The following is a 27,177-nucleotide window of genomic DNA, read 5'->3' as shown; positions in this document are numbered from 1 at the left end:
AAAAAAAAACCCCCCCCCCCCCCCCAAAAAAAACCCACCACATTGAAATTACACAACCTGCTCATCCACTTCAATCTTTAAAACCTGACAACAGCAGCTTTAAGTTTACCACAGAATGACAGAGAGTGTGGTCATGAGATATTTATTCAATCCCAAGTCTACAAGTTCAGAGCTGGAAAATGGTAAGATTCCCAATTCCACTATCATCCATGTACAAACTTTTTTTTTTATTATGCACATATACCTAGCTATCTAAATGGGGAATTTTCATTGTTTAATAAATTGTCTAATAAAGGTTTTATTTATTTCATTAATTACTTATCACTTTAAAATTTAAATGTTTTCTTTTGGCAATCTTCACCTTTAATTAGCCTATTTTTTTAACTATCTGAAATACGCTGTACCTTCCCAGTTTTGTTAAAACTATTAAAAATAATTTTTGTTAACTAAAATAAAGCTGAAACACAATGAAATATTAATACTAGATTAAAAGAAAAAAGAAAAAAAAAAGAAATAAAACCCTATCTTGGCAACTAACTGAAATAAAATAATTTTAAATGAATAAAACAAAAGTACTAAAATTACCCAAAAAGAACCCTAAGGAAGTTTTATTCTTCGGGGGAAACCTCCAAACACAAAATAAAGAAAATTATAGTCCACAAACAAAATCTAAAAGGAATAAAGGACAAACTCTGCCCACCAACATGTGGTACACCAGGGATATCAGACACGAAAACAATGCACCCAGAAGAGAACGGCTACATGTGGGCAGTGCTAAGAATATCAAATAAAATGCACAAGACACATGTGGGACTCATAAAATCATTTCCCTTGCTTTACAAGGTCATACAAGGAAATCATAAATACAACACATTGTGGCATCTCAGGGCTGCCGGGAGCCTGTTTTGTCGCTGATATACAGCCGTCAATGAACCAATTACTATTCAATGGCCAACAGCAGAATCAGAATTAACTTCCCATCCTGTCCCATCCATATCCTGTAGTTTAAAGAGTTGTCGTCACAAAGCACATCAGAGGAGCCAGTTTCTCTCCGTTGATGCCTGATCTGAGCAACGCGTCTCAAGCTAATCCCTAATGATGCCCGTTTCTCATCCTTCTGCAGGAAATGAACCATGTAAGCCCGGAAAAGCACCATTCCTTCACCATTCCCATTGCTTCAAAGTACGTCAAAAACACTCTTCTGCGTGATTCTGTGAGATCCTCAGAAAAGACAGTTTGGCACAGATGGCGGGCCCAGAACTGCCAGTGCAAGCATGCCGAGATTGCAAGCAGTAGCAAGTAGCTTGAGTGACATTTGCCAGCTGGCTCTCAATATCCTTCAGCTAAACCAGCACTGACAGGACTGAACCTGTTTGAAGAGGTATAAATGAATCACCATTCGTTTCACATAGGCAAGGCTGCTTGAAATTACAGTGCCAAGCTTAATTGGAGTTGGGTTTAATATGTGTGCTCACCTTCCAAGAGCAATTCAATCAAGATAATCTTCTGAAACATCCTTGAATGGACCCATCTTACATTTTTTTCATACGCAGGCCAAGGTTGGTTCACTCTCTCGGTTCTCGTGATATATGGGAGAGTATTCCAGCACACACCAGTGACCTGTCGAGTCTCATTTGCCCTCTGTTCTCTGAGCCATTGAGATTCAGAGTCCAGCGCCATTCCTCGAGCTGCATGACCAATGCGGCCAGTTATTGAGAAAAAAGTTGACAGCAAAGGTCACGCAAGATTGAAAAGTTGAAAATGAAAACTGCACCTTGGTATATCTTTTATGAGCTGTTGGTTGTGTTGTAAATCACATTACTTGCAGGTTGCGGGTTTTTCTCCATATTTCTACCAAGTTGTAATCCCTGACCTGTATCCAAGAGCAAGGACAAGTGTACGACCCAACAACATTATTTGCATGCAACCACTGTCCTGTACAGCATGGTGTCACGTGAACTGCAGGTATTATGGAGAAAACTTCAAAAAGAAATCCTTTTATAAAGTAAAAATGCACTTTACCTATAACCCAACACTTTGATATCTTTTTATTTAAAAACTCCATATTTTTAACACAGTGGTGACTCCCAAGACAAGAAAGTAAGTCAAAGAATCTGTATAAGACAGCAATTTCACTTTTAGCCTGACTTCTTTTCTAACACATTAACTTTGCAACAGTGTCAATTGTGATGACATGCCAAACTTGAAATATCTCAGACTGCTCTAATGCGATCACATCAATCATTCATAAGGGAAAGTCATTAGCTAAAGCAGGAACTCCAACCAACCTTAAAGCCCCGTTCACACTGCCAGCGACTTTTTCACTGTGTGTCGCTAGACTCTGTGCTGTGAAGACGCTTGTGGGCGTTCCTACTGCTGTCGCTCTAATGTTATTGGTAGACTGCACGTCTGGACATATAAAATGCAATCACAAACTATATATTGCCGGTAAAACTAAGACATCATTCTATTATGACTAGGAATTAGACTTAAAAGAAATAAAAGTACCATTCTGCTTTTGGAGAGTGTTGTTATATAAACTACAGCAGTGCTCGTGCATTAAATCATTAACCGGTGCTAAACTGCTCACTGCATCATATAATTAACAACTTCAAGGACAAGTGTACGACCCAACAACATTATTTGCATGCAACCACTGTCCTGTACAGCATGGTGTCACGTGAACTGCAGGTATTATGGAGAAAACTTCAAAAAGAAATCCTTTTATAAAGTAAAAATGCACTTTACCTATAACCCAACACTTTGATATCTTTTTATTTAAAAACTCCATATTTTTAACACAGTGGTGACTCCCAAGACAAGAAAGTAAGTCAAAGAATCTGTATAAGACAGCAATTTCACTTTTAGCCTGACTTCTTTTCTAACACATTAACTTTGCAACAGTGTCAATTGTGATGACATGCCAAACTTGAAATATCTCAGACTGCTCTAATGCGATCACATCAATCATTCATAAGGGAAAGTCATTAGCTAAAGCAGGAACTCCAACCAACCTTAAAGCCCCGTTCACACTGCCAGCGACTTTTTCACTGTGTGTCGCTAGACTCTGTGCTGTGAAGACGCTTGTGGGCGTTCCTACTGCTGTCGCTCTAATGTTATTGGTAGACTGCACGTCTGGACATATAAAATGCAATCACAAACTATATATTGCCGGTAAAACTAAGACATCATTCTATTATGACTAGGAATTAGACTTAAAAGAAATAAAAGTACCATTCTGCTTTTGGAGAGTGTTGTTATATAAACTACAGCAGTGCTCGTGCATTAAATCATTAACCGGTGCTAAACTGCTCACTGCATCATATAATTAACAACTCGAACCATGAATGTATGAATCAAACTCACTTAGACAGCCAACAGTTTCTTTTCTACGCATCATTTTTTTTTATATCCATGTATGTGGTTACAGTAAAATCATATAAAACAATGAAATCGCTCAGGAAATCTGTACTGTCTTGCCTGCACAAAAGCCAGCTCTCCATTGAAAATGAATGGGAGCATGTCGCTTTGTCGCTGGCAGTGTGAACGGGGCTTACAAGCGACACGCAACAGCAAAGCGACACAATCCCATTAATTTCAATGGAGAGCTGGCAATTTCCGGCAACACGAGCGACAGCAGCCGTTGGCGACCGGATGGGGTGTGTCCAGCGACGCGACAAAGTTCAGAATCGTTCAACTTTATGCAAATGAAGAGCGACTTTCGGGAGCGACAGCCGATAGGAAAGAAGACGGTAGAGCTCATGTGATCGTTCTCCTCTCAGCACCGTAGATAAACATACGCAATGGAAGAAAGTAGGCTCTGATTCTCATTTATTTTTGTTTGTATGTACGGATTTCATTTAGATTTAGATTATATTTAGTCTTTTGCCTCCAAAATGTTTGTACTTAGTGGCAAGAAACCTGATTCGCTGTCAAGGCAACCAGTATTGAGAACTAGCAACCTCATCGCCAGCCCCTGGCAAAAGTCGCTGCTAGTGTGAACGGGGCTTAAGATGCAACTTTCTGTTTCAAGAAATTCTGCCTAAAAAACAACTATGTGGTGCTGAAAAGTGTTTTAAATACATTTGTTTAACAGTAGTTAAAAAAGTAACAGAATTAAATAAATATGTATGAATTTTATGTATATTGTATATTCATTATTATAATAATATATAAATTAATACATTATTGTAATTGTTACTTGTTTTGGTAAATGTAACAAACATAAAACATTTTTTTAAATATTTATAAATATAAAAATACTAGGGCTGTCCATTTAACATGTTAATTTAGCACAACTAATAATTTTTTATTTATATGTTATATTATAAATGTTAAAATGAACTACTCTATATAATCATATCTCCTGAATGAGATCAGGCAGCACAGAATGAGATGACAGAGCCGGTTACACACAAAACATGCTCTTGTGTTCAGAAACAAGCGGAAGGTCTGCAATGGAATTAAACAGAATCGACAAAGATGAACGGCTTTAAACTTCACACACAGTCATAAAAATTCTACATATTTGCCAAGATGCTACAGAACGAATGCTCAACTAACTTTCATGATAGGCTTATTTATTTTCAACAGAAATCACAGTATACTGACCTCCATTTTTTAAATGTCTCTCTAATGCTTTCTATGTCACTGAATTCTTTCTTAGCAAATATTGATATATGAATTAAATTGTGATTTATTTAATTAATTCCAACATCATGTAATTTATGTTCAAAACGACTTACAGGCCTACTAAACACACATTGAAAAGGCAGAGAAAGAAAAACTTCAATGACAGCAGCGGCACCATTCATTTGGTTTCTTGATTGCCACCAGTCAATCCTCTCACCCCATGAGCTCGAGGATGTGTGTCTTTGAAGAGCATTGATTTAACAGTAGGAGGGCCTGAACAATTGTCCATCCTGTCATCCCACTGCCGTGCAAATCAAGAGAAGCTTCTCAACCATTTCATGTCTATTTCTTCTCCTCTCCGTCTCCGTCTGAAAGGACCTAGTGGGAACTATTCATTAAAATGTCCACCTTGGTATTGATACGAAGTATAGGAGTGGTTTTCCTTTATTTATAAATGAATGTGTGAACCTTCAACCATAGCTAGGGTAACTATTGTACTATTTCACTCTTAATTTCACTTGCTTGAAGAAAAGAAAAGAAATATCAAAAAAGGAAAAAATCACTAAAAACCCAAGACATACAAACACATCTGACCCCGGGTCAAGGTCTAAACACAAATATATCACATCTTCCTTTCCACCAATTCCAATGCACTCACCTTCTCTTTCTCCTCCTCTCTGTCCCTCATTCCCTCTCCTGACCCAGAATGTCAGTGGCATTTCTGCTTAAAACTCAACAAAAGCTACACCAGAAAATGAATGCATTAACTGTGAAACCTATCAGGGGAAAGCAGAAACAGCTGACGCAATAAAAGAGACAAGTGTTACTTGCGGCGAGGATCATTCTCTCAGCATTTCAGCTGTGAAGGCCCCTGTCAAAGTCCCTTATAGTTAGACAAACTCAATGCAATGCCTACTGCAAGACAATGACACAGCCTGACAATTTGTAGATGGATGTGCTACCAAATAAGAAACAAGTATTGATTAAAATGCAGAGATTAAATTAACTTAGAGATGCAATTCTTGGCAACAAATGATAACTGATAATAAACAGTATGTTGTGGCAGATAACTGATAAATTAAATTAGTTGATAAATAGTTTGCAACCTGTTCAACTCTAGAATCTGTTCATTACAATGCAAATAGGCGACTTGACCAATGCATAACTACTGGTTTTTAGATGGTTTCATAATTTGTTTTAGACTGTTTCAGTAGAGCATATAGCTACAGTAGCAACACCAAGGTCGTAGACTGATAATATATATATCTTGAATGCAAAGTAAGTCACTTTGGATAACTAATGCATAACGTAAAAGTCATTTATGAAATTCTGTATATTTTAGTCAGAATTACTTCCCTCCAAGTCTATAGCATTTTGCTTCAATGAAGTCTGTGAGATTTAACAGAGACTCGCTTGCTATCAGAACGATCCTTTTTGAAAAATGGGAACAGATGCGTGAATTACAGGTATAAATGTACCAGTGCACACCTAATATATACATATATATAATATATTATTTATATTTGGGGTGTAATGGTAAGCTTGCATTCATAGTGCTGGATAAACAAAACTTGTACAAGGGGTGATGGGTCTTGAGGCATGCATGAGAAGCATACACACAAAGGAACAGTAGATAATACAGATCTAGAATTTAAAATCGAACTGCTGTCATACTCAGATACACAACAGTAAACATGCGTCAACCCTTACCTTTGTTGGACTCTCCATGTCATTTCCCTTTGCAGTGATGAGGGGCACTGGAGAAGAAATCAAACAGAAAACATCAGATCACAATGAACGAGGGCGCCATTAACATGATGACAGAACTGTGATCCTTTTTCTTTTTTTTTTTCCTTGTTTTTTATTGAGCAGATTCTTAACAGACAATATGACATACATTGAAAACCCTGCTGGCTTTGCGGAATAGTTTAGGGACCATTAACGCTCTATGTATAGAAATGTAGGTGGAAAAATAAGATCCAGTTACCATATCTTACTTCAAGGGGTTGAAATCAAATATCTAATGAAGATACAGTTTCAACAAAGGAAAGGACAGGGTTCCACATTTTATAAAATGAGTTAACAGAGTCTCTAATGGAGTATTTAATTTTTTCCAGATGTAGAAAGGACATTAAGTCCTTCAACCAAGAAAAATTAGGAGGGGGACATGAGGATTTCCAATGTAACAGTATTCAGAACTGTGATTCTAAATGCCCATGATTTTCTAATGTAGCCTAAATGTTACGTGCTCCTTTAAGAAGTAGGAGTTAAAGCCAGCTGATTAGAGGAGAATCTCTTCTCCTTTAATCTGTACCAGCCGTTAGGGACTTCTGTCTGCACCACATGTATTTTGCAAAGTTTTTCATTAGAGCAGAAGAAGCTTCTCTCAAATTACATTTCCATTGATCCCGAGAAGAGAGATGTTTTGCAAGGAGCCTCGAAATCGATATGGAGCGTCAAAACAGGCAGTTGCAGAGATGACTTTTGGTGCCAGTGAAATCATTGGGAGTGAGCTTCGGTTTCTGAGAATATGATGGCCATTAGGCTGTCCTTGGATCAGTTCGTAATTGCTCCTTTTACTTATCCGTTCCTCGGGTGACATTATCAGAGCAGAGCCATGAAGGTGTGCATTAAATATCCAGACTAACTCAGGTTAAAAGGCATTTGCTTCTCGCTACTTCACAAGTCCATTCGCAACCTGAAAAAATCTTCTTTTATATAACTCTTTAGTGAGGTTGAGGTTTACACCTCTGAACCAATAGTTGGTTTGAATTTTATATTGCTTCTTTACCCCTGGCCCTGTATGCTTGTAACTAAATTATTTATGGAGTCCAGTTCTCTGTAGATGTCCAAAAAAAACTCTTGAGAAGCCTGTAGAAAAATTTCAGCATTATGAATTAGGTTCAGAGTTTTTCATATAAACATACAAATGGTGCCAAAATCCAAAAGTAATAGGCAAAAATGAGTAACGTTTCTTGGCCTGGTGTTATGCAGAATACATTAAATATGCATAAAATGAACGGCTCTGTGCTGAAAATGTCTGCAAGCTGTAACGAAAACATCTTTAAATTCATTAATGTGGACAGCGATGACAACTAATATCTAACACTTGTTAAAAGAAGATGACTGGTAAACATAGCCATAGAGAAAAGTGGAAAGAAATAGGCTTGGCTGCATTAAAATTCCAAGTTAACTTTGACATGAAGAAACATTGAGCAATATCACAAACGAGGGGAATCAAAAGGTCATGTGTAAATGTAACATGATTATGTGAGCTTGTTAGACCTAAAGAGCACATGTGGCTCTAAGGATCTAATTAGTCATGTGGTATTAATAACAATGCATAGGTGCATATTTGTCTTTTTATTTTTTAATGTCACACTGTTTGCACACACAGCTTTACTGCCAAGCGAGATCAGGGAATAATCCAAAATGCTCGCCTAAAATTTTCTCCTTTTCACAGACTATTAATTGGAAAGGCCAAATTAATTTAGTTAATCAGTTTGTTTGGATGCTTAATGTGTCCCTGTGCACCATTTTAGGTTTTATTTTTTTTAATGCTACAGTACTCTATCCATTTCTGTATCTTGTACATAATATTAAAATGGAATATAGTTAGTTTAAATTGCAATAATATTTAACAATATTACTGTTTTTACTGTATTTTTTTTATCAAATGAATGCAACTTTGGTGAACATAAGAGACTTTAAATCTGACCTCAAACCTTTGAACAGTTGTATATAAAAAATATATATATATTTTTACACATATCTATCTGTCTATCAAACATAATACCACTATAAGATTCAAGTAAAGGTGAGTGGATTTACCACCACTGTCACACAACTGCATTCATATGTTAAACAACTCCCAAAACACATTTCCAGAAGTTTTAAAATGATCTCCCAGAACCCTTTACGCAGTCACTTTCTCTCTTTCTTACAAAATGTAAGCCATTAATAATAAATAACCCATGGGTGGATGAATTCGCTCTGCCCTGAACATTATTTGCGCTGAACATTATTGCTGCTCTTTTTCCACTGTGGCTGAATCATAAAGGGCCATGGCATTTTCAGCATATCAGTGGGCAGGATGAGTCGAGGCCAGAGACGATATATAGGTCTGCTTCTGCTGCCAGATAATTCCCCCAATAGTTCCACCCAAGCATCGGGTTGTTTACAGCTGACGAATGCACATTGGTACTGACTATCATCAGGATTGCTTCCCTAATGTGCTCTGCTCTCACAGCGGCTGAAGCTAGATCACAATTTCACCTCAAATCTAATATTCTGTATTAGTGCTCTGACAGGATCACGAAAGAAAAGCAATATGGGATACTTATAATACTACGTCTCCCCAAGCATGCCATTAAAACGATTGTAAAATGCAAGAAATATGTTTCATTATAAAGAGCTGAGCGCATTCACCAGCATTCCGTTTCATTCAGCCAACATCTTAAAACAGAAAAACAACCATTAAGCAGATTCATCTTGAATTCTAAATAAATAATTCCACATAAATAAGAGAAACTGTAGAGTGAGAAAAAAAGGTTTCAACAAAGAAAAATCGGTTCTTTCAGCAGCAAGACAGGCTATATTCTCACATGGACTCAGAGTCTGCCAGGGTGGATTAAATATGCAACATTTGGCTTCCTTCAGGAACGCATCCAAGTTCACTCCTCGCTCTCTGACGTCTGTCGCAAACTTTCAATATTTTCATGCCGGTCCCCTGAGGATGTTAGGGCGAAAGAGACACACATGAGGGCCATTTACCAGCTCTCTAAGCGCTACTTACATGTGGCCGCTAAGACTGCATCATTGATAAAATACAGTGAGAAAATAATTTGCCTGAACTGAAAAAGAAAAATGAGGGAAATTAGAAGCTTTGGATGAAAGCTGTGCTTGGGTAATCAAAGGCTTTCCGAAGTCTGTTAGGACGAATGGATGCACAGTTCCTGCGAACAAATACGCACATTTCTCTGCTACACAGTATGTAAAAAGTAGTATGTCAAATCAGCAGGATGCCTAAATATTCAGTATTCATCATATAAAGCAAAAAATGACTAAATGGATTGCTGCATCCATTGAGATTCTGAAGATAATTTTAAAAACACTTATTAATTATAAAAACACTTATTTCATTTATTTATTATTATTTTTTTAATTATTTATTATAAATAAATAAATAATAGTAGCAGCAGTAGTAGTAATAATAATATTAATAATAAATCATTAATAATAAAGGACAGCTTTTAAAATTATATATACTGTGTTTAAATAAATTAAGAATAAAACAAAATAAAACATGAAAATTAAAAGTGAATTTAGGCATCACAACATTATACAGTATGACAAATGGATATTCATATTTTGGGATTTGCTAAAGACTACATTTAAAGGGTTAGTTCACCCAAAAATTTAAATTCTGTCATTAATTACTCACCCTCGTGTTGTTTGAAACCCGTAAGACCTTCGTTCATCTTCGGAACACAATTTAAGATATTTTTGATGAAATATGAGGCCACACACTCACGTCATGGTACTGTCGTGAACGTGCGTCCAAAGTGACGCAGTAGAGACGAAAATGTGGAATAAAGTCATTATTTTTGTTTTCGTAGCTTCGTAACTTTACAGTTGAACCACTGATGTTACACGGACTACTTTGTCGATCATTTTGGTACTTTTCTGGACCTTGAACGTGGTAGTTACCTTGCTGTCTATGGGAGGGTCAGAGAGCCCTCAGATTTCATCAAAAATATCTTACATTTTGTTCCGAAGATGAATGAAGGTCTTACGGGTTTGGAACAACACGAGGGTGAGTAATTAATGACTCACTTAATGAATTTTCATTTTTGGGTGAACTAACCCTTTAACAGTATTACTAAATTATCAGCGTTTTTAAAGAATAACTAAGTTTGAAGTTAGTTTTAAGTGAAGCAATGTAAAATAAATGTAAAGTAAATGTAAATGTAAAAATAAAAAGCAACTGTACAATTATCCATTCAATATTGACTATTAAAATTAATTTTAATTGACTAATTTTTATAACTGGATGATAATGATGGTACCATGCATTCCTTGTTTGTTACTGATCAAAGAATAGGCAATGCCAACATTTCAGACACAATATGTTCAGGTATGTATTCACACACATCTGCATACTGTACCTAAATAACATACATCCTCGACAGTCAAGAAGAAAGTTCTTCTTCAAACTCAATGCATACTTTGAAAGTACAAGAATTTGCATTACTTAGCTGTGGAAGGCAGACAGGAAGATGTTTGAACTCCAAGAAATGCATTAATTTGCTTTGTTTCCTCAACCACACCTCCAGACATTTCCAATTTCCCAATCAGCCACTGTTTGCCTGAATCAGAATTGTAACTGGCACTTATTTAAAACTGAACTATTGTCCTCAGTATTGGCTTTTCTCCATGGAGGAAATAGGATTCCAAAGTCTCAGAGCCACAATGAGAGCAGTCACTTTGATAAGTGGCGAGCTGTGCACATTACGTGATAATATTACTAATATTTATTTCATTAATTACACATTCAGAGTGTACAAGAAGTCATTTGTTGTACTCCATATACTCCGCAACTTGATAATGAACCTACAACTGTTAATCAAAAGAGGGAATGCATAAAGAGAGTCAGCAATTCACAAGTGTGAAGCAAACAAAGCGAGTTATTAGTCACTACTCCTTCCATAAATCACAAAGGCACACTGATATTTATCAAATGGGCACTCAGAGGAGCCCTCAAAGCTGTTCTGAGAGAATTATATTAATGACATGCATTAGTTAGGACAGACTTGCAAACCACTGCCACTTGAATGGTGTTCCTGACATTTAAGGATAACATTCAGTGCTATAGACTATTGGCTGCTTCTGCATTCATTCTGCATGTATTAATTCCCTCTTGCTGAGTATAGACCCTGCTGTGATGATGATTAGGACCACAAACAGTGGGGACACTACATAAAATCTAATCTAAAACATAAGTCAATCACAGATCCCTTCTAAATTATGGCTGATATTAAGCCTGAACTACTCTCTTGACATTTCATTCGAAGTGGATGAGTGGATGCTTTTAAAACACACTAAATTTCATGGCTCTATGAAGCTAATAAGACCTGAAGGGAGCATGACATATCTCTTGAATAAAAGTACCTCTGCTCATCTTTCACAGCACTTCACAATCTCACTTTGGAAGCGGGTGGCTAACATGGAGAAAAGTTTTTTCTGATGACCTGTCAATATAAGAAAAAAGGAAAACTTTAGAGAAGTAGCTGTCAAGATGGACTTAGCTGAGATCGACAGGCCTGATAATCACATCAAGAGTTTGTTGTTAAATGTCTATGACGGGTCTTCTGTGCTCTAAACAGACAAATATAGATCGCTCAAAAGATCGAAACAGGATGAAAGTGCAGTTCGATGACAACAAGTTGTGAGCAGACTAGAATTTTATTATTGAAAAAGGTATCACACAGCGTGACAATGTCTCTGCTTAGGCTGTGAACCCTTCAGAACTGAACTGATCTGAATGCTGTTTAAAGTCAAAATGAAATGAAAATTCATATTTTCTAACTGCATGTTATGGATTTGATTGTGACTGTTTCATCCATATGTTTCACTTTAAATTAAATGTAACTTAATTTTTTATAAAAATGTCATAACTCGTAAAGGCTGTGACACACCAAACCAATGCAACAAATCTGACTGTGTTGTCATCTCGCATCTTGTGCATCTGGGCTAAAAATTTGATCTTGAACACAACATAGATAAATATACATAGATGCTGATTGGCAGCGAGTGTGTTTGGGACTCGGTCCGACACTGTGGACAAAAGCGTTTTTCAAATATTGCTTAGTGCATCTTTAAAAATGTACCATAGTTTTAAAAAAACAGTTATGTAAGGGATAATGTACATCCAGCCGGTTATCGCAGAATAACCCCTGACAGGGTGATCAGGACCCCGACGCGAAGCATAAGTAAATAATTAGACACAAAATATTGATTTGAGTTGAAATATTTGAACGCAAAGCTTCCGTGAACACAGCAGCTGCGAGCAAGCGGCAAGTTCAAACTAGACGGACATTTAAGGGAAATGGTAGAGTCACACCACTTATTACACAACATTTCATAAATAATTATGGCGATAAAAGATTTAAGACGAAAATGTTTTAAAATCTTATAATCCATTACAGCGTACAAAACAATCGTCGCATAATGGTAGCAGCTGCGTTTGTATGAAACGAGAGAGCGAGTCCACGATACCAGGATGACATTAAATAATTGTACACAATTTTGAATCGAGTTTTAATATTTTATTAGCTAAACAAACGCAAAGCTTCCACGAAGAGAAAATGTTCCTAGCAAGAGTATAGCGCTGACTTCAGTTACCCGGATGAGCCTGTGTTATCAGCTTTTACCGGTTGTTATCGAGGGATAAAATACCACGGAATGTCGCGACTGACCAATCAGAATCAAGTATTCCACAGAGCAGTGTAATAAATTCAGTTAATACATGTAAAAACACACACCAAGACATTCTCACCAGTGAAAGGCATTTCTTTGTGAATTTAAATTTGTGGCATCTTGGAAAACGCATTGATTTTTGTGAGTGACGACACTGTGTATAGTGGCGTCTGTGTAAACATATCTATGGAAAACACCATGAAGACTACAGCCAACAGCCAACTAGAATGTACGTTTGCATCTGCGTGAGAGGAAACAACTGTCTATATAAACAGATGGCAATAGTCTATATTTATCACGAAAAACCAAAACTGCAGACATACAAACCCTAAACAAAGCAGTGCTTGCTTATTTTGAATATGAACCATATTGATCACTTTTATCAATTTAGATGGTCATGTTGTTATGAGAATACATGCATGTTGGTATGTTCAGGTAAGATGACGTAAAATTAGAAAATTTTGCTCTGGGTGCCCTCTTCATCATTTGCTCGCTTTCATCACTTTTCTTCTTGTGCACTGGTTTGCTAATCAGAACAGCCAATCAGAGTGATCAGTCATATGCCTGATGCTGATTCAACATGCTCAAAAAGCCATCAACGGGGTCCGACTAGTGCCGATGACGCGGAACACTACGCAAAAACCATCGGCTTGGTGTGTCACAGCCTTTAGTCCCTGCCCTACTTTTTTTTTTCCTTTTAAATACTCTGTTTAATTTATGTCATAATACAGAAGAAAAGACCTCTTGCAACTTCAGTTCCATTGTGACTAAATTAAATTTCAATTTCTGAATTTAACTTAAATTTGAACTAAGGTACAAAACAGCATAGAGAATTGTAATTCAGATTTAAGAAAGTAAAATTAAATGGAATGAAATTCAAAAAGAACCTTGGGTGGTGTGTAAGTGTAGTTTTTAATAATAATGTTTAATAATAATTTAAGTATATTCATATTCAATGTTTAAAATTCTGTTATCTATATATTACAATATATTTATATTAATTGTATTATATAGGCTATTTAATTAACTTTTTTTTACACTTCATGGACCATGGAGGAAAAATATCTAGCCTAAGCATATAACTGTAAATTATTAATCTGAATTAATGACATAATTTAGTAATAATTTTATCATACGACTTTGAAAAGTCATGAAATATTAACTTGATACATATATTTTTAAAGCTATTAAATTGACCCTTTGCTCTCTCAGACCCCAAACTAAATTCTGATTTTTGCTCAACTTTGGTTTCTGTGCAGATTATGTAAAATTATTTTACTGTCTCCAGTAAAATGAATAAATAAATATCAAATCATAAAACTTTGTCTTAAGTATTAAAGTAGATTATACTGTCCTTTTAGAGCAGGTTAGTAAGTTGAGAGAAAAAAACATGCATTGGCATTTCTTTGCTCATCATAAATGCCTAGTTTGTCTCCATCTCCCATGGCTTTCAATCCCAAGCCAAATCCTAAAACTGCCTCTCACTGATAAGCAGAACAGAGCGCAAGTATTCACACCGCCAAGGTGATTTCTTGCCATCCATGGATTCCTGCACTCCCTGCATAACTTTAGATATGCATTTGACAATCACATTTTCAGACAGTGAGTACTGGTGTGTTTATCTTTTTAACTGTAAGGTGTAAACAGCACTTTTATCTTTCAAAACTGCTAGCTTAAACTGTCTCCTGACTCAAGCGAAGGAATAACTTCTATGGGAACAGAACAACATCTGTGGGAAAGACTTAAAGGAGTAGTTCACTTCCAGAATAAAATTTCCTGATAATTTACTCACACCCATGTCATCCAAGATGTTCATGTCTTTCTTTTTTCAGTTGCAAAGAAATTAAGGTTTTTGAGGAAAACATTGCAGGATTTTTCTTCATATAATGGACTTCAATGGTGGCCAACGGACTGAGGGTCCAAATTGCAGTTTCAATGCAGCTTCAAAGAGCTCCACACGGTCCCAGCAAAGGAATAAGGGTCTTATCTAGTGAAACTAGGCCTGGGCGATATAGCTAAAAAATGTATCAACGATATAATGTTTCTCCCTGACGCACTCCTAACATTCAAATGCAAATGTTTCTTTTAAATTCGACTAATATTCATTTTTTAATTCACAATCTCCTCATCACAGGCAGGCACTGCACTCAATTCAGCATGTGTTCGTGTTTGTGTGTGCTGTCTGTGTCACTCTTAGCACATGCCTATATCGTGCGCTATATCGAACATTTTTACATCGTTATCGAAGAAGGTGTACCGTCGATAAATATCGATACCGTTTTATCGCCCAGGCCTAAGTGAAACGATTGGTCATTTTCTAAAAAAAAATATATATATATTTATATATACTTTTTAACCACAAATGTTCGTCTTGCACTAGCTCAACTTTACGCATTATGTAATCACGTTGCCGGAAGTACCGACCCAGTGTTTACAAAGCAAACGTGCAAAGAAAGTCAAATGCCCTTTACAAAAAAAAAAAAAGGTAAAACATAGATGTCAGACGATTTTGAAGTTGGAGGAGAAAATGAGATGAGCTTTTCGCCCTACCCTATACCTTTTTGAACTGGAGTACACTGACAAAGAGCTAACTGCGCGTGACCTTTCCAACGTGATTATGTAATGCGTGAATTTGCGGACGCGCATCATGGAGCTATAGTGCAAGACGAGCATTTGTGGTTAAAAAGTACATACATTTTTATTTTTTTAAGAAAATGAGACCCTTATTCCTCGGCTGGGTTCGTGTAGAGCCCTTTGAAGTTGCACTGAAACTGCAATTTGGACCTTCAACCCATTGGTCATCATTTAAGTTTATTATATGAAGAAAAATCCTGGAATGTTTTCCTCAAAAACCTTAATTTCTTTGCCACTGAAGACAGAAGGGGTGAGTAAATGATCAGGAAATTGCTTTTCTGGAAGTGAACTAATCCTTTAACAAAACACCTGCTGGTTATTTAACTTTTTGCAGTATATCTCATCAACTAACAAAACATCTTTGATGCACATTGGCTTTGATGGCTTTGTTTTTAGTTGTGCCTCACATCAAAACTGCAGTGGCCTTTGACTGATCATTTCTTCTGCCTGCAGGTACACACAAAAGATATGTTGTCTCTTAAAGTTTTATTCTGCACATCATAAATAATACAGCAGGACAGCGCTGATATCCTGACATAGCCTATACATCTTCATAAGACCTTAAAACAAGAAATTCCTTACAGGGAAAAAAATATGAAAATAGTACAACATATTTTAAGGCAGATCAGGGCTCAACGGATTTTTTTTCTACTGTCCCAGTTGGGATTGGTTGGGCAATCTGCACTTGCCATGTTTTCATTTGGCAGGAAAATCTATTCTATTCTATACTTTTTTTCATGTTCTCATATAAATCTTACAAAGACAATTTTTTTGTTAAATGTTAGATTTTCATCATAAATCATTTCTAGTCTTAATCTGCAAAAATTTATTTTATTTTCAATTATTTTTTTATTCTATATTTATAAAAAATTATTCTATTTTTTTCTTTCCTTTTGTAAGGAGAATTTTTTTGTTACATTTTGTCACAAAAAATACCAGATTTTAATTTGCAATAATCAATTATTTTTATTCTATATTTATAAAAAAAAAAATTTTATTGTATTTTTCTTTTCATAAGAATCTTAGTGAGATAAATGTTTTTATTAAATGTTACATTTTTGTAACAAAAAATTACATTTTAATTTGAAATAATTCATTTTATTATTTTTATTCCATATTTATCATTTTTATTGTATTTTTTCCTTTCCATTACACTCTTAGGAGGCTACATTTTCTGTCACATAAATTACTAGGTTTTAATTAGCAATAACTAAAAAAAAATGCAATTTTATTATTTTTTATCTCTTTTTTCCTGGAATAATAGAGCTATAATTTAATTTAACAATTTAAATTTAGCTATAATTTAACTTAACCATGATGACTAAGAATACTTAAAGGGTTTGTAATTTCTTAATGATGCTTAATGAAGACTACCAAACCAAACCTCATGTCAGTCAGCTAGACAACAACAACAACGTTCAATGCATCACACAAAAACAAGACATAAAAACAAATGGCCAAGACTGACAAATGTAAGATGTAAAGATAATGCAAAACTGGCCCAATAGAGCAGGTGACGGTTTTGACCTGAAACTCCCTCATGTGCTTTAGACCAGCGGGGCCTTGCTGTTGAACTCGGCAGGTGCTAGTACTAAAAGTAGGTCAGTACCCCAAGATATTAGCAACCACAAGTGTCTTAGAACAGCGAGGTGTATCTTCTGTGCACATCAATAATTTAATGAACAGTTATGTCTGAGATTCTTCAGCATATGTCATGAATTTGGAAGAATCCACCTTTTCCCTGCAATTCTAAACAAATCGAGGCACTTTGAGAAGTGGCAAATGCCTCAGTGGCGAAACTGAGACAAAATAAGAGCCACTGATAATATTTCTTATCAGACACATAGCACATTTTTCCTGTGGTTCAGGTGTTAGCTAGACACATTAGGTTAGTGGGATCCACAGGTTTTTTACTGTAGAAACAGATGAGCTGCTCAGTCCAACAACCTGAATTGCATTTGCGTGCCTGGCATGAAGGCAATCTTACATCAGCTGCAAACACACAATTCATGTAACACAGTCGGGTGGTTGTAAGTTTGATTTATGACCTTAATATCCACAAATGTCCATCGTAAACCGTCTTTATAGGCATTGATCAGTACATTAAAGCAGTTCTATCTGCACTGGTGCTCTGTATAAAACGTGTAACGTTACTCGTTTGCCTGGGCTACATCTTCTTCCAACAATACTTCAGATTTTCACATCTACTCCAGATTGTTGTGCTTCACACTCTTGCACATCACTCTGTTCAATTAATTATTTCCAGTGACGACCAGAAACTCTGGAGGTGGCAGTTTATTCACTGTAAAACACTTATGATGCCCAAAAAAATGTTGTCAAGACAAGCAGCTCGCTAAGTTTTCGAGACACAATCAATCAAACCGCCAATGCACAAAAATGCTGTCTAGACAGGCAGCTTTTTTTGAATCAACCAATCACCAATGATGCCCAGAATGTTGCCTAGGTAGGCAGCTAATCCATTCATTCTGTCTACTAGACAACTAAGTTTAAAATACCATGCATGCATCACATATTTAGTTATTTAATTCATACAACTGTCAAATGAAGTTGTAAACATCTATTTAAAAGCACTCCTCATAACTTGACGGAGTACAGCAAAGCTGTTACAGGAAAAAGGAAGTGTCATTTGTGGCAGCTAATTTAAAATAGGATAATACCCTTGTCACTAGTAACAGTTTATTTAAAGCATGTGCTTTTCCATCTGTAAACAAACAAACAAAAAAAAAACTTTTTAGAACGCTGCTTCTCTCAATCAAACAAACAGTAGCCTAACAGAAATTAACCTAAACTGAAAAACTTCCTTTTGGCAAATGAGTAGAGAAATGCTTACCAAGCGACCAAAGCAAGAAATATCGGGCAACACTGTATCCGTTTTGAGAGTTTTTGGAAAGCATAGTAGAAGAAGCGCGGGTAGCGCACGCTGCCAGCTCGCTGTAAATGTGCTGTAGCAGAGGGTTTGCACTGATCCTGTACCCAACACTCACTGCTGTGCGTGCCGATCATTACCCAGATTTGTTTTGCGAGGACATTTCCTGTTGAAAAGCGCGTCTCAGTGTATCCCTCTAGTGGCCACACCGCTAACTACTACAAAAGGGGCAGTGCTTGGCACCAACATAACAAGCGTGATTAAAATGTTTTTTAAAGGGATAGTTCACAAAATATGATAATTCTGTCAGACATAACGGCAGAACAGCTTCATTCTCTTTAATTTAAATATGGCAAAAGATGACAGGACGCGTAAACTATCAGCTTCAGTCATGAAATAAACTTTAAAATGTTACCTGATTCCCACTTTCGACCACAAACCCAATAAATTACATAAAAAACGCAATTTTACCGAAATACTGAATGGTATATTGTTATATAATCTTTATATTAATTAAGTTTTAATACGACAAACTGTCGCGACTATAACCCTAATTAGCCTACATTTATGAAGTCTTTTCTTCGCGTGAAATATGCGAACTGACACTGAATATTGAACTGGTCTATTTAAAAACAATGTTATAATGTAGAATTTAAAAAAGTAAACATTGGACCCTCCGAACCACATTAAACTCCTCGTCAAAAGTAACGATTCTGTTAGATTTGTGAGAACTGACACTGAAATATTAAACGAATCGATTTGAAAACAAATGTGATGTAGAATTTTAAAAAGTAAACATTTGTATGACCAAACCACTATCACTAATAAATCTGTCTAGATAATGATAAAATGACTAGAAATCTGATTTGTTCAACGTAAGATATTGAACTGGTCATTTTGAAAATCTGTAGAATTTTTAAAAAGTAAACATCTGTCTCGCCGAACAAATAATACATCTCTCGACGCCATTAAAATAACGACTGGAGATCATATATTTGTGCTTTTAATCCTTATAGCGTAATCTCGTACGGTTACCACAGCAACCCATCCGACGCTCCGAGCTCTGAGTAAACTGCGCCGAAAACTCTGGAACTGTCATCGATCACACTGCGAGGGCTGGACCGAGCAGGGCCGCCTCTGCTGCGGTTGGAAGTTTCAGGAAAATTCGCTGAAAAGCGATATAAATGGGTCGCGAGTAGCCTACTAAAATTGTGTGTGCGCTCTCGATTACCGGCAGTGACCGGACAGACACGGACAGGCGGGTTTGTTTATTTGTTTTTCTGACCTGAACGCACCGCTCGGCGTCCGGAGGAGAGTCCAGGATGGCTGTCGTGGGCTTTGATGTGGGATTTCAGAATTGCTGTATTGCTGTGGTCAAAAGCGGAGGACTCGATACAGTGGCCAATTAATTTACAGACAGATGCACGCCGTAAGTGGATGCTGTGTTTGCTAATTGTATAATGAGATAAAGCCTTCATTTCATGTATCTTCAGTGTATCAGATGAATATTTATACTCTACGTGTGAGTATCCACCTGAACTGAAAGTCAAGTATAAGTATCATTAAAGTCTAGCTGCATGGTTGCATGTTTCCTCTTTTCATACACGTGTCAATGTCATTCCAAAACATCTGAAACATGTTCATGTGAGCTAAAATTGGTCATTTGAATCCCTCAAAAGCGTAATATGCCTGAACACTTTCTTTTAGAGCTTTTATCATTTAATGCAAAGAACAGGACCATTGGTAATGCTGCAAAAAGACGGGTAGGCTTTCCTGTTCTCATCTGTGATGATTATGAATGAAGCAAAAGTGTGCTTAGTTAGGTGTTATATTACCATTCATATGTTTTTACCTGTTCTGGATGATAACCAATACTGCAAGCACAGTCTCTCATTTTAAGAGACTACATGGCAGATTGTTTCAGGATCATTCTGTGCAAGCAGAGAAGGCTAGTTTACCATATTACCTGGTACCACTAAATGATGGGGAAGGTTGGAGTCAAGGTAAACACTGTGTTCATTAGTCCCATTAATGTATCATTTAAGGTGTAGATGGGTTTGTTTCTTCATCACAAAGAAATCTCCTCTGCAGTGAATGGGTGCTGTCAGATTGACAGTCCAAACATCTGATAAAATCATCACAATAATCCTCTAGTAATTGAAACCACTTCAGTCCATCAATAAATATCTTGTAAAGTGAAAAGATGTAAAATATGAGTAAGTAAAATATGAGTCCTCTATCCATAATGATGCTTTCTCCAGGGGAAAAAATCAGTTTGAATCATGAGAGTAATATGCACAGATCAAGAAAACAGCTTAAACCAGTTCAAAATGGTGGATTTTGATGTGAGAGGACAACAAGGGGATGGAATTTTTCACTGGAGGAGGCATTATTGTGAATTATGGACTCATATTTCGACCAGAAGCTAAGGTTTAAAGTTAAAATGCCTTGATTGATTTGTTTCTTCCAAACGCACAGATTTTCACTTCACTAGGCATTAATTGATAGTTTTCAGTCACGTGACCGGCTCGAAGACCTGGCGGGCAAAACATCCATAGAACTGCAGCACAAGCCTGTCGATTTTCTATCTGTTCCAATCCAAAAAATATTTAGATCAAAAGAATAAAACAAAGATATGTTAACAAAATGCAAATACTGGCCATTAGCAGTCCATATAAATCACCCACCGCAATATTTCAATCACTAAAAACAGCAGGACATTCTAAAACGTTTAATGTGAAAACACTTAAAAGTGCCTTTAAAACGGTGATATTAAAAGATCAAATTCAGTACACACTTTATTACTGATGCTTGCTTTATGCAGGCAAGCAAATGAGCCCAGAATATGAACACAACACAAACAATAATCTTATTTATAATTGTTTTCTATGGGAAAACATTTAATATTAAACTTTGCGCATTGTGTTTATATTATGGGTTCATCTGCTTGCCTGTACAAAGTATGCATCCTGAATAAGTTGTACAGTATACTGAATTTTGCTTTTAAATATCACTGTCTGTCTTACTACATTACTACTTAATGCAAACCTTGTAAAAATAACTGGTGGTCAGTGGACGAAAGCCTTGTTTCACCCTCCATGTGGGCGTTCCTGTAAGGGTGTGGCATCACGTGAAAACTATCAATTGATGGACTGGAGTCGTGTGGATTACTGTAATGTTTTTATCAGCTGTTTGGACTCTCATTCTGACGACACATATTTCCTGCAGAGGATCCATTGGAGGGAAATGATGTAAATTTCTCCATATCTGTTCTGATGAAGAAATAAACTCATCCACACATTGAATGGCCTGAGGGTGAATACATTTTCAGCACATTCAGCAAATTTTCATTTTTGAGTGAACTATCCTTATAGGTATTTGGGACATATGTGTCATGTGGTTATTTTTGGAAGACAGAATCAAATTTTGACTTTCAATGTCTTGATTAGGTCATGTACCTCGACCAGGAGCACCATTTCAGCATCGAGCAGGTCACAGCTATTTTGTTGACCAAATTGAAAGACATTGCAGAAGCTAATCTGCAGAAGAAAGTGGTGAAGTGTGTCATCCCTGTACGTTTTTGCACTAGAGCTGTGAATATTACAAGAAATCATTTATTTTCATGATATTTAATGGCAGAGGTGTAAACAGTACCTAAAAACCATACTTGACTAAAAGTACAGATACCTTACAGTGAAAATTACTCCACTACACGTTACAAGTCACCAATTCCAAAACAACTTGAGTAAAAGTCTTAGAGTATCTGATTTTAACAGTACTTAAGTATTTTACTTATACTAAATATAGGCTCAAAGATGCACTACTCAAAGAGACATGCCAGTGAAAAACTGTAACGTTGTGGAGAAGCTGCAGAAAACAGGCAGAGGCAAGGATCCACGTGCTGGTATTTCATGGAAAAACTAGAACAAACAATAAGCCAAAAACCAAAGGGAACAAAAAAACAGAATGACTGACAAACAGACAACCATTACATTCAACAACTCACAAGGAACTAAAGAAAAACTAGGGCTATATATACACACGGGGCTAACAAGCCTAACAAGATAAGACACACCTGGGGAGACTAATCAAGGGGAACCAATGAACAAACGGACTACAAACTGACTACAAACACCACGGGAGACAGGAAGTGACATAAAAGTCCAGGGCAAGGCACAGAGAGCATGAAACTAAAACAAGAAAGAGTTGATTTGTGAGGAGAGCAATCACGTTTATTTTCTAAAACCAAAATAAAACTGAACACCTCAAAATTACAACACCTCTGATTCACAAATACTTGCTAAGGAACTCACATTCACATAACCTAGCAAGTAGCCTTGTTGGAATGTTTGGGTGAGTAAGGGCAAAACGCACAAGATGCAGTACTTTCAGTGACCTGTAATAGGCAGTATCACGTCTTTTGTAGCAGAAATAAACTGCTGCAGAAAAAGCTAGGTCCATGCAAAATGTAATGTGTAACTGCAACACTAATTTCAAATGTAGTGGAGTAAAGAGTACAGATACTCATTCAAAAATGTAGTGAAGTAAAGAGTAAAAGTTGCTAATATCTTTGATACTCAGTACAACTACAAAGTACCCGAAAAGATACTCAAGTACAGTAACTAATTACATTTACTCCAATACTTTACACCTCTGTTTAATGGATACCAGAGGCATGTACCAGAAATAGAGGCTTTTAGCTCATTAGAAATTCCCCCAAAATTATTTATATTGATGATAATGTATTATAGTAATTTTTAGTCTTGTCATGATGATATTTTAGACAAAAGGCCTTGCTTCATCATCATACAGCAGTAAATTTTAACCAGGCCTGTTTTAATTTGCACGTAAACCACAAATGTGCAAGACACCAATCCGATGGTTTGTTTGTGTCATTTCTTTGGCCATACAAATGATTTTGTCACGCATAGATCCCCTCATTCTTCACTGATTCAGAAAGGAAGTCTGTGCTGGATGCTGCCAAGATTGCCGGCTTGAACTGCCTGAAGCTAATGAATGACAGCACTGCAGGTCTCTTTTTAATTAATAAAACTCACAAAAACAGTGACTTTGCCACATCCCAAGCAATCTTGACAGTGTCATTTATCATTCCAGTGGTGTTAAACTATGGAATATACAAGGAAGGTCTTCCAGGCTGTGATGAGAATCCAAAGATTGTGGCATTTGTGGACATGGGCCACTCAGCTCTCCAGGTCTCTGTTTGTGCTTTCAACAAAGGTAAACTTAAGGTGAGTCTCAGTCAAAGTCAGACGCTTGTGTAGATCTCCAACTTTGCATTTTCACGCACACCAGTGAATGCTCTGCATATTGCAGGTGCTGTCAACCGCCTTTGATCCTGATTTGGGAGGGAAAGACTTTGATCAGAGGCTGGTGGAATACTTCTGTGCTGAATTTAAGTCCAAGTATAAGATGGATGTAAGTCCAAGGCTCGAGCTATGTTACGACTGACACAAGAGTGTGAGAAACTCAAGAAACTGATGAGCAGCAACTCCACAGACATTCTCCTCAACATTGAGTGCTTTATAAGCGATAAAGACGTATGTGAGAAAATGAACAGGTATGTGAGTGTTAGACTGTTATTTAGAGCTATGAATTGTTAATGCACAATATATCTATCTGTACCGTATCAGTTATTGGTCAATGCAAGAGAATTTTGGGGGAGAAAAAAAACAAAAGACAAATATATTGACAGTATTTAAAGTGGTGTTTACACAACACCGTTTTCAACTAAAAATGGAAAAACGTAAGAATTTTGGCCATTTATTTACACGACAACAGCATTTTAGGGGCCTGAAAACGCAAATCTTTGAAAACACGTAGTGTTACTTTACAAAGTGACATCAGCAACTACTGTCCTGGCATGCATAATACTGCATTTTTTGTCATTTTTGCAGATGCTTGTGTGAAAGGGAATCGTTTTAAATATTAAATTAAATACTTGTAATTTTTTTTTTTTAAAGTATATAATTTTAATATCACATTTTTATCGGTTTATCAGTTCTATGCATAACACAAAAATATTTATCAGCTTATCATCAGAATTCATTTTTAAATGTAAACTTTAGCAAATTTCACAAAGAATATCATTTTTTTCATACTGTACATTATAATGTTGTGATGCTTAAATTCATTTGTAGAATTTTGAACTAATTTTCGGGCTAGAATTTTAATATCTGCTATTTATCGGTTACCAGGCATGAAAATATTTATCATCTTATCGGTATAATTCTCGATATCAGTGCATCCCTACTTTGATAGTACATTCATAAAGCTGCTATTATTTTATAAATAATCAAATATTTATAAATATATTATTGATAAATATAAATATAATATTCATCTTATATTGGGAGCCGCCTTTTCCACATACTGTAAGTAATGCACATCAACACAAGCTTGTATTATTATTTTTTTTTTCAGGGATTGTGGTTTTCCCAACCACAAATTATAAAATTTAAGAGTCCCCTGCTTATGTTTTGTAACATGCCTAAAGTCTCATCTTAATTGGATATCTGTCTACACCTATCATATTTATTTGCAGCTAAATGCATGTCTATATTATTGACTTAATTTGTGATACTCAGCATAGTTGATCAACAAGCTAAGAAGTCTTAAGTAAATGCCTTCCTCTTCCACACAGGGCCAAATTTGAGGAGCTGTGTGCTCACCTGATTGAGAGAGTGATAGTTCCTCTGATGACGGCTGTAGAACAGGCTCAAGTGCGGCTTCAGGACATCAGTACTGTGGAGATTGTAGGTGGAGCCACACGGATCCCTGCTGTAAAGGCCCAGATCAGTAAGTTCTTCAAGAGGGATGTGAGCACTACATTAAATGCTGATGAAGCAGTGGCCAGAGGTTGTGCATTACAGGTAAGTGCATTTTACTCTATGTAACAAACAGCATATTTTTTAAAGCTGAAGGGTGTAAATATTTTCCCCTCTACCAGCTGAATATGCAGCTATAAATAAGCCATTCAAAGGTTGATTGGGGGAATTGCTCTGTTTGTTTTAATATCCCAACTAGCCCTACACATCAACCTGAAAAAAAAGAAGAAGAAAAAAATTTTGGTTATGGTAGTAACATAGAAATTACACACTTCAGCTTTAAGAAGCAGAAATTCTTAAAGGGGTCATATGATGCGCCGGCATTTTAAACAGTCCTCCATAAAATGTGCCAGCGATCCACAGCACTAAGTTGAAGTATTCCCTCAGCGACCAGCACAGATCAGCTCTATGCATGACGAAGCGGATATCGTCCTCTTTTGGAAGACCAAACAAAGTAGTTTCGCTTTCACAACGAAGCACACAGCGTCTTCACGACATGGCGGCAGCGGCAACAACAATACTACAGCGAGAATAAAAGTTACGCCTTCTTTCTTTGCGTGAACATTTGGGCGGCGTTATATAAATCTTCCCACATAGTGAGGTAGATATGTGAGGGCGTGTTAGAACGAGCCGTTTTAGGTAGGTGTGGCTAACTCTTAACTTTTATAAAGAATATCTCTTTGGATTTGAGACTTTAGTCTTTACAACTTTACAGATCTTCTTTATGCACCAAGAGCTTGTAACACTCCAAAGAGAAAGGAAAAAATGAAATAGCATCATATGACCCCTTTAAGAATAAGAAACCTCAAATGGAATATGTTTAGAAAAACATCAAGAACTATGTACACTACCATTCAAAGGTTTCGCTTAACTAAGATTATGCTTACCAAGGATACATTTAATTGATCAAATGCACAGTAAAAACAGTACGACTGTGAAATACAATTTAATCTGTTTTCTTTTTTAATATATTTTAAAATATAATTTATTCTTCTGATGGTAAAGCTGTATTACTAGCAGCCATTACTCCAGTCTTCAGTGTCACATGATCCTTCAGAAATCATTTTAATATGCAGATTTGGTCAAACATTTATCATGTTGAAAACAGTTGTGCTGCTTTTTGTATTTTTGTGGAAACTGAGATTAATTTTTTCAGAATTCTTTGAACAGAAATTTAAAACCAACATTTATCTGAAATAAAATCTTTTGTAAATTCTAAATGAATTTTCTGTCATTTGATCAATTTAATGTTCTTGCTGAAGAAAAATAAAATCTTACTGACCCCAAAACTCTGAATAGTAGTGTGTTTTGAGGCATATTGCACACTATATTTTTGCAGAATGTGAAAACAGTGTGAATCTATACAAAAAAAAAATATTGATTGCATGAAAAATTAATGTGTGGTATAATGGTTTTTCCATAGTGTGCCATGCTCTCTCCTGCATTCAGAGTGCGAGACTTCTCCATCACCGATGCTATATCCCTTTCCCTGTTTCTCTTTCCTGGACCAGTGAAGCAGATGAAGGCAAATCGTAAGCCTCTCAGCTAGCTACTTCAGAACCAACCACATGCAAACATACTTTTTGGTTTAACACTACATATCTTGTTGCATAGGCTGTACTCTGCATCTCACATACTAATGCACCCAGGGCCGTCCTTAGGTGATGCACAGCCCGGTGTGAGGTAGGGAGCGGGCCCCTC

At 36.4% G+C, this 27,177-nt stretch overlaps 1 protein-coding gene and 1 pseudogene across 5 annotated transcripts in view; one reads left to right on the top strand and one right to left on the bottom strand.

Annotated features, from left to right (window-relative positions):
* Positions 1–18,837, bottom strand: part of LOC107682850 (beta-1,3-glucosyltransferase-like) — a 73,104-nt gene extending 54,267 nt beyond the window's left edge. For 3 of the 5 annotated variants that reach the window (XM_016478974.1, XM_016478981.1, XM_016479001.1), the window contains exons 1-2: positions 18,596–18,837; positions 6,343–6,389 (exon numbers count right to left, since the gene is read on the bottom strand). In XM_016478974.1, coding sequence (XP_016334460.1) covers positions 6,343–6,389; positions 18,596–18,659 — 111 coding nt within the window. In that variant the 5' untranslated portion in view covers positions 18,660–18,837. Of the gene's footprint in view, positions 1–6,342; positions 6,390–9,236; positions 9,647–11,802; positions 11,828–18,595 lie in introns of those variants that run through there. The other 2 variants (XM_016478988.1, XM_016478995.1) reach the window with 2 other exon arrangements.
* Positions 18,838–19,480: 643 nt separating this feature from the next.
* The window catches only part of LOC107683405 (heat shock protein 105 kDa-like), an 18,541-nt pseudogene continuing 10,844 nt past the window's right edge, over positions 19,481–27,177 (top strand).

This window comes from Sinocyclocheilus anshuiensis, unplaced genomic scaffold (genome assembly GCF_001515605.1).
Source record: "Sinocyclocheilus anshuiensis isolate Anshui unplaced genomic scaffold, SAMN03320099.WGS_v1.1 scaffold1170, whole genome shotgun sequence".
NCBI lineage: Eukaryota > Metazoa > Chordata > Actinopteri > Cypriniformes > Cyprinidae > Sinocyclocheilus > Sinocyclocheilus anshuiensis.
This window is presented reverse-complemented; position numbering and strand designations above follow the sequence as displayed.